Raw genomic sequence first — 8,529 nt, 5'->3', positions numbered from 1 at the left:
TAGCTTGACAATAAACTTATCTCACATTGAAAATAAATAACAAACTCGTTTTACCAAATCTTAGTATGTACATTAATATAAAGTAAAACAACTCATCTGTCTAAAGAAATGTTGTAAGAAATCTTCGAAAAAACGCCGCGTGTCCTTGAAGTGATCACCGTTTTACAAATGGGCGACACTCAAAATGAAAAACTGAGTATTTTGACAGTAAAATGTCCAAAGTCCATGATTTAGTATTTCCATTTGTTTTAAAGTACCGGTATTTCATGATACAGGAGTTTAAAAAAAGTGTTCTTCATTGGGGCACTGTTCATACTGGTGCGTTTACCTTACCTCCACAAAATTACAGCTCTCTAGTGCCCATAGATTCCCAGCAAAACCTCGGACGGACAGACAGACAGACAGACGGACAGGCGGATACTATAAGGGTACGAAACCATAAGGGTTCCTTGTCAGGACTACGGAACCCTAAAAACACATGCTCCTGTCCTGTAGACCAGTGGTTTCAGTTTGACTGTCATAAATCTCGAAGGCCAGGGTTCGGTAGCTGGTTGGACAGATAACGTGCTCTCTAAGTTTTTATTTTACTATGAAATGAATAAATACAAGTAATAAATTAAATAACTCAAAGAGAACGATTATGTAGTTGGCTCTTAAATTTCACGATTGACAACATTATTGGAGTCGTTTGAAAAGAGGGAGAATTATTAATTAAAGCTTTTAGGTCCTAACGAGTAACAGTGTGACTTGATGGGAGCCATAGGTCATAGCGACGGCCTGTGTGCCTACCATGAGTTTACGTTAGGTGAGCTCGCTAGCGAATACGTCAAAAAATTATATGAAGATTTTATTTCTTGAAAGTAGCCGCTAGGGGCGCTGCACAATATGTCATACATTTAAATGTCATTTTTTTACGCAGTCGCTAGCGAGCACACCTAACGTAAACTCATGGTGGGCACACTGTAAAGTAAAAATATTTAACAAACTCAAAAATTAGTACAAAAAGGTCGATGTTTAGTGACATCTAGCGTCGAGTAGTAAAGATAAAAACTTTTGCTTTCAAAGATGCTATTACTAGCAGCCACGTACCAAGCAAGGAACACACAAAGCAAGTAGGTAGTAATTCTCATTATATTCGCTAGATGGCGTGGTGCTCATTTTAGCAGCTCGTCTTCTTCGCTAGATAGCGTGGTACTTATTTCGCTTGTCATCGCCAGATGGCGTGGTACTTATTTCACTTGTCTTCGCCAGATGGCAACAACAGCTCATCCCAATCAAGTGATTTTTCATAGGTTTTTTTTTATAAACATAACCCTCCTTCTGGCGCAGTCGGGTAATTACAAGAAAATACCACATTAGCACTGAATCGCCTGAGTTTCAGTTTTCGAAATAATGATAATAATAATTAGGTATTCGTATAGATAGGCACAGATAAATAATACTAGTGTATAGGTATATTAGGTATACTTAAGAAATAGTGCAGGTGTCCTGTCCTGTACTGACTATAATTGTTGCAAAACAAAATCACAACTTAAAATATCCTACGAAATCGCTATCGCTCTCTTCCAATGAAAGTCCCATTTAAATCGGTCCAGCCGCTTTGGAAAGACTGAATTATTATAATTACATATCGAATACAATACCTATCTACTTATTTAAATTGTATAAAGAAGCTCAGGACCAATCGATGAGGAAAACCTTTTTCCCAGCAGTGGACGTCCCCTTATTGAAACGACAAGAGGCTGGCTTAGATTTTTTCTGTTCTACTATAACATAATAATATTATGACAGCAGTTAGGTGAGGGATTTTTCTTTTCGAAGAAAATAACGTCAATTTATTTAATTACATAATATTTGCTCACAGTGTATCTATAATAATACCCATAAAAGCTCAAGACTTTCTTGATAGACCGATGCAAGAGAAGCCGCAGGAAAAACCTAGTTTTATGTAGGTAAAGGACATCATCCATTTTGGTCCAAAATCAAAAGTGCCGGCCAAAAAATAAAAGTGCTGTATTCTGATAGAATACGTCCGCCTTAGCATTTATTACTATGGCACCAAAGCTGTAGCACCACTGTGCATCGTAGTATTTGAGTTCTAAAAATATATGAAACGACTGACTTTGATCTCAAATACTACGACGCACAGTGGTGCTACAGCTTTGGTGTCATAGTAACAAATGCTAAGGCGGACGTATTCTGTCAGAATACAGCACTTATTTTTTTATTGGCCGACATTTTTGATTTTGAACAAAAAATGTATGAATCGTCGATGAATTTTAGATCTCAAATACTCGACGCACAGTGGTGCTACAGCTTTGGTGCCATAGTAACAAATGCTAAGGCGGACGTATTCTGTCAGAAGACAGCACTTTTTTTTATTGGCCGACACTTTTGATTTTGAACAAAAAATGTATGAATCGGTGATGAATTTTAGATCTCAAATACTCGACGCATAGTGGTGCTACAGCTTTGGTGCCATAGTAACAAATGCTAAGGCGGACGTATTCTGTCAGAAGACAGCACTTTTTTATTTATTGGCCGACACTTTTGATTTTGAACAAAAAATGTATGAATAGTCGATGACTTTTAGATCTCAAATACTCGACGCACAGTGGAGCTACGGCTTTGGTGCCATAGTAACAAATGCTAAGGCAGACGTATTCTGTCAGAATACAGCACTTTTTTTTGTTGGCCGGCACTTTTGATTTTGGACCAAAAATATATGAAACCTGGATGATGTCCTTTAGTTCTGTGCAAATAATCCCCTTTGTTATTTACTCACTAAGGCGGTTATCACACTGGGCCGCCAGCGCCGCGCTCCGCCGCGCCGCGGAGCGCGGGGCGACAGATTTAATCATTGTATGCAAGTACCTCAGTTTGTATAGAAAACACGCGCGGCACTTCACACTGACAACGCGTCCGCGCGCGTGATTTTTTATATGAAAATTACGCGGAGCGCGGCGCTGTGATAACCGCCTAAGCCCTACACGTTCCATGTCAGTGTTTCTAATTTTTCAGACAGGGCAAAAGGGTTAACAAAAACCCTTTTCAAGATCAGTCTGAACACTTAGGCTGAGTTTCACCACCTTATTTAACCGTTACAATAACAATAACCGGTGCTTTTTGTATGGAGTTTGACCGATTTATAAGTTAAAGTAAGTTGATGCAACTCCATCTTAAATAGGTTCAGGCAATAGCATTTATCATGCTGAACACGTGGTTCTTGTGTGGTAGTGATTTGGTTAAATAGAAAAAGATTTCTTTATTAAACATATTAAATTAATATAATTACCACTAAAATTATTTTTATAATAAGTGTAAAATGCACTAAGTAGTCTAATTAGCTTTTTTGTATTGTAAAATCGACAGCACATTAGACTAACTTTTTGCTGAAAATCCACCTCAAGGGTACTTCAGGTATCTTACTTAAACTGCAAATTAATTATGCCAGTGTTTAGTTAAATTCCGTCATCAGGTACACTGGTACAGTCAACGTCACATTAGCTATTTTAACTGTCTTCAATAAAAGGAGGAGGTTCTCAATTCGGTTAGTAGCTAGGTACCTATTATGTTTTTTTTTATTATTTTATTAGTTATTTTTTCCATAAAAACTTAATGTCGTAAGTTAAAATATCAAAATCAGTTTCATAGATAGGATATTTTATGTTAGCAAGCGTAATTTTCTATTGTGTGTACTTTCCTGTCTAAACTACACATGTTTCAAAATAAGCAGTGTTTTACTAACAATTGTGTACCTATTTATAAAAAAAAAACTATGGGTATAGGTACACCATACGACAACAAGATAAAGAGATCACTTTGATTTGAGTATTTTATTTTTGTTATTTCTACACAAAAATGTATCGTCTGATGTGTTGTCTATTTTACCTACTCTCTGACTTACGGTGGATTCGACCAAACAAGAGTAAATATTAATCTCAGAATAAATCGTCAGCTTTGACATATTATTTCCCATACTGAAACTGTCAGTCAGTTTTACCAGGAGTTATTCTCGGATAAAAGTTTGGTCGAATCGGGCCCTAATAAACTACTAATAATGCATTGCACGCCGCTGACTATTTGGAAGGTAAAACAAAACAAACTTTTACATAATATTTATATATTTATTTATCTATACACAATAGATATAAAAAGTTCAGTACATACACTAATAGAATACATAGCAGTAATATTAAACTACAATGATGCCCGCAACATTCGACTATTGTACTTGCTATTTGTTCGTGGGGAGATACATAACATATTTGTACTGTTCAGTTGCTGTTATATGGATTATAATAAATAAACTAATATTACTGGTGGCTATAAAACACATTGCCGGCATCGATCAAAACGGCGGGTGAGGTCATCATTCGTTATGGCTGACGTAGATTTCGGGGGTATGTTTGTGGTGGATCAGGACATCCTGGAACCAGATGTTCTTGAGGTCTAGTACCTGCCATTCGTACAGTGGCCTGTCGAGCGGGTAGCCCAGAGGATCTCCAGTGTAGAAGCGAGCGCCAGATCCAAGACCCAAAGACAGCTTGGGGTCGAAGCCAGTACCGTGGAGGACGTTGGGAGCGTGGTACTCAGAGATGTAGACCATCAGCACGAAAGGCATGCCACCGACGCGACCTGGAAAAGATATAAGGTCAGCGTTTAGAGGCACACCAAATTTACTTTCAGCAGCAGGTGTAGATAGAAATTATTTAAAGACTTCTTGTACAATTTGTGCATACCTATGTTGCATGCTAATCGTCTTTGGTTGTGAAACGGACATTCATTACGAATCTAATACATTTACCGCAATAAAGTCTAGTAGATGAATGTTTGTTTGTACACATATATAATTTAAACTAAGCTACTACGTGGTTATCTGTTATTGGCTTTCCATAGTGTTAAGTGTTAATGTTACATTGTTTGTAAACTGTTGATCTCCCTAATAAATAAATAAATTATTATATTCTATTCTTGTTCATAAAATGGTAATTTTACCTTTAGGCAGCATAAGTCGCTGCGGGAAGTGGTCAATCTTCAAAGATGTGTCGTACAAGAACTGCTCGTGGCCTTGCAACGCGCTCTGGACCTTCTCGTAAACGTCATACGAAGATGGCATGTCCTTCATGAAGAACTGGTTCTCGTTGGACGCATGGACGATGACATTGTCTCCTTGGGTCACTGGAATTAAGAAAATATTACCATCGACGTCCATTACTTTATGAAATCAAGTGTAATAGACAGTAAAAATCAGTTTGAATACTTACAGGAGTAAGGGAACTGGTCGATTTGGAAGAAGTTCTCAGTGTTCAAGTGGAGGGGGATCTCCCTGCCGAGACTGTCGTATTTAGGACCCAAGAACAGACGGACAACAACGTTCTTGGCAACATTGGCGTGGACATTTGCGCGGAAGCTGAAGATCTTGTGGTTCAGACGTGGGTGCTGCACCACTACACTCTTGTTGTCGAATACGAGCTCGCCTAAAAACCAAATCATTTTTTAAATTATGTGAAATCGTGAACAATATTCACAGGATACGGCCATCTTTTGTAATCTTACTTTCGACTTCGTTCAAGTGCAGGTGGTTGGTAACATTCATGTAGGAATTCTCGAAGTATGTCACCAGTTTGTCAACCGCAACACTCTGAATTTCGACATCAGGCAGAGAAAGCTGTTCGTGGGTGTAGTGAGGAAGCTTCTCCTGCCATAAAGTGAACAGATGCAGTACTCGCTTCCAGATCATGTAGAACGCCGGATCACGAAGAGCGGTCTGGTACTGTTCCAAGACTGATGGCAAGACCCATGGGATGCCCCTAAAAGTGAAATGTTATATCAGCTTAAATTCTATCATTATCGTGGGAAAAATAACTGTAAAAAATTTAGAACATACTTCCAGTATGTGGGCTCGTACACATTAGAGTTTCCGAGGAGGTTCTTCCAGACACTGATGAAGTCTTTGTAGTACATGTTGTTAGGCGAGTCCACGTTGGCTTCAATCAAACGTCCAATCACATCAATAGCCTCAGGGTGGTTGATGTTAACATGCTCGCCAGAAGGCTAGAAACATTTAATAAAATAGGTACATATTTTATTAAATATTACATACATATTGTATGTATTTAGATACATTATTAATAATAATAGAACCTTGCGGTAAACTCACAGCGATATAGTATCCTGAGTCAATAACTTCGTGAATGCGGCGTTCAAAGTCAACGATCTGGTTGATTTTGTGCACAAACCCAGGCTGTTGCAGGTATAAGTAGTTGGGCCTAACAGGGTAAGGAATACCGTTGTGGTAGACCAGGCCAGATGTGTAACCTTGTTCAACGATGTCAAGACCAAGCTCGGGAATCTCACCAAGACCGTTGGACAATCTCTCCATGTAGTAACGAGCGAGGATCTGCTTGTGAACAAACCAGAACCATTCACCGCGGTGATCTTTGACTAAAGGCACTACTTCATTTCCAAGCCAGAACGGGTAGAGCATATGAATGTTGTAGTAATAGTTGTTGAGACCATAATCGTGAGTGAAGTAAGATACAGGCATTTCTTCACTGTAGTAAGGCCAGACTGTAGTGTTCCACATAACAACCACGTTGTTGTCCCAAACATAGGTATTAGGATAGTGCTCAACCCATCGGTGGCCATGAGTGGTAATCCTTTGGGCAGTGGCCATGATCTCTCCGTTGTTGAAGAATGAGGGGAAAATTTCGTATAGCGGAGGAACGATGATTCCTTGGGTGTCAGCGCGGTGGTAGATGGCGACGGTCGTAATGTACACGAAGATGTATTCGTTAATGTGATGCCTTAGATATACGGCAGTCTTGTAGAAAGTGTCGAAAGTCTTTGCAGAGTACAGAAGATTGAAAAAGGTCTGCACTTGGAAAGTGTGCTCGTATTCGTGCAGATGTAAAGGTAAGCCCTGAGGGAGCAGCCAATCGTGTGCAATCATCTTTGCGACCAGGTTGACGGCTGTAGCATTCTGTAACATATGAAATAGGTAAATCACAGTGCAGAAGATTTAAAAAGAAAAAATATTCACATGTTTCTTCTTTACAGAATAGGAATGGTGATATGGGTAATATGAAAGAATATTTATAAATGTAAAAACAAAACTTACGTGGTACTTGTCGAGGTTTTTCATCAAGTCCCATGATGTAGCAATTTCGATGTGCTCAGCCAGGTGCAACGGCTCGTGCGTGTGGAAGAACAAGAGCATCAGCTTCTGCTGCTGTTCCAAGTCCTCATGGCTCACTTTTCACAAAAAACAAAATTAAATCCAAAATGCACTTTCAATTGAGGTTGAAATAAACAAATAAAAAAAACTAGGCATATGAACAAATAAGTATAATAATGATAGTAAATACTTTGCTGATGCTAAATTGAGATACGTGATAGTCTTTAGCAGACCACGTTACGGCCACCACCAGACTAAATAGGTTTAAGAATTATGTGGAAAGATCAAAGAAAGAAGCTGAAGATGCACTATTTTTTCCAAGGAAGGTGTCAAGCTAAATTAAGTCTTATTACTTACCAGGGACGGTTTGTTGTAGCTGTTCCACGCTAGGCGCAGGCTCTGGGGCGCAGAGCCCACTAGCCAACAAGGCCAACACACACAGCACGAGTCGAGCCATGCCGAATGATGCCCAGTAAACAGCGGCTACCCTATTTATAGGAGACGCATCCTTATCTCCCAGGTATAGGTCAAGTACCTTGGCTTGTGTAAACACTTCGTACCTGACCTATCTTAATCTGTTCGGATAAAAGAAAGCAAATGACATGTCTATTATTCTTATTGTTTTATACATACTAATTTGTGATCTATAGAAACAAGTGACAGGGTTTATGGAACACCCTAATGTTAGAATTTTAAATAATGTTTTTTTTTAAACTGCACTGTCACAAAATAATACTTAGGTACTTACACAGCTTCAAATGATTTCTTTTGACACAGGTTTTTTTTTTCTAATATTTTGATGAGAAATGTTATTGTGCACCATTTGATTTTAAACCTTAATTATTTTTTTACAAATAAATGTATTTAGGTACCTACTTAGACACATTAACAAACTTTATATGCACATTTATGTACTCATTGACTTTGACATGGAAGGTACGAGTATAGTGGTAGAGTTAGTAGTCAATAGAAAATATACATATACAGATACAGATTTATTGATGGAACCTTTTATTTCTACACAAGTGCATATTTATTAATTTCTTTGATAGTTTAAAGATAAACGAAAGTGACATTAACCGATGTTTGTAAGCATATCGGGTGCATGATGTAACATTTCTACAACTGATGATTTATTTTTGTCATTTCTTAAGTCATTCATAATGTTTAATTTGTACTATGGACTTTACATATTGATGACGTCTTTGTTTACGGTATTTTTTTAATTAATCACAAAACCTTATTAAAACCTCTTTAATAAACGAAAGTAAAAGAGAGACTCTCTTTATAATTAAACCACTTACAAATATTTAGTAACTATCAACTTAGGCTTTATAAGCTCCAATAAC

The 8,529-nt window shown here is 38.0% G+C and overlaps 1 protein-coding gene across 1 annotated transcript; it reads right to left on the bottom strand.

Annotated features, from left to right (window-relative positions):
• Positions 1–4,320: 4,320 nt before the first annotated feature.
• On the bottom strand, positions 4,321–7,657 carry LOC114359098 (acidic juvenile hormone-suppressible protein 1). Its single transcript, XM_028313343.1, has 8 exons — positions 7,538–7,657; positions 7,124–7,257; positions 6,164–6,985; positions 5,891–6,057; positions 5,560–5,813; positions 5,268–5,480; positions 4,999–5,181; positions 4,321–4,638 (listed from the first exon to the last, which is right to left on the bottom strand). The coding sequence occupies exons 1-8, from the start codon at positions 7,635–7,637 to the stop codon at positions 4,373–4,375; spliced, it is 2,139 nt and encodes a 712-aa protein (XP_028169144.1). The 5' UTR covers positions 7,638–7,657; the 3' UTR covers positions 4,321–4,372.
• Between the last annotated feature and the right edge of the window lie 872 nt (positions 7,658–8,529).

This window comes from Ostrinia furnacalis, unplaced genomic scaffold (genome assembly GCF_004193835.3).
Source record: "Ostrinia furnacalis isolate ACB-3 unplaced genomic scaffold, ASM419383v2 OfSCF4234, whole genome shotgun sequence".
Classification (NCBI taxonomy): domain Eukaryota; kingdom Metazoa; phylum Arthropoda; class Insecta; order Lepidoptera; family Crambidae; genus Ostrinia; species Ostrinia furnacalis.
Note: the sequence above shows the minus strand (reverse complement) of the source record. Positions and strands in the feature narration are given on the sequence as shown.

Bases quoted from the DNA above. Each gene is read 5' to 3' on its own strand.
- LOC114359098 (XM_028313343.1), bottom strand. From the start codon at position 7,637: ATGGCTCGACTCGTGCTGTGTGTGTTGGCCTTGTTGGCTAGTGGGCTC. The intron at 6,058-6,163 runs GTGAGTTTACCG...AAATGTTTCTAG, and splicing joins ACTCAGGATACTATATCGCT to CCTTCTGGCGAGCATGTTAA. The intron at 5,481-5,559 runs GTAAGATTACAA...TTTGGTTTTTAG, and splicing joins GCACTTGAACGAAGTCGAAA to GCGAGCTCGTATTCGACAAC.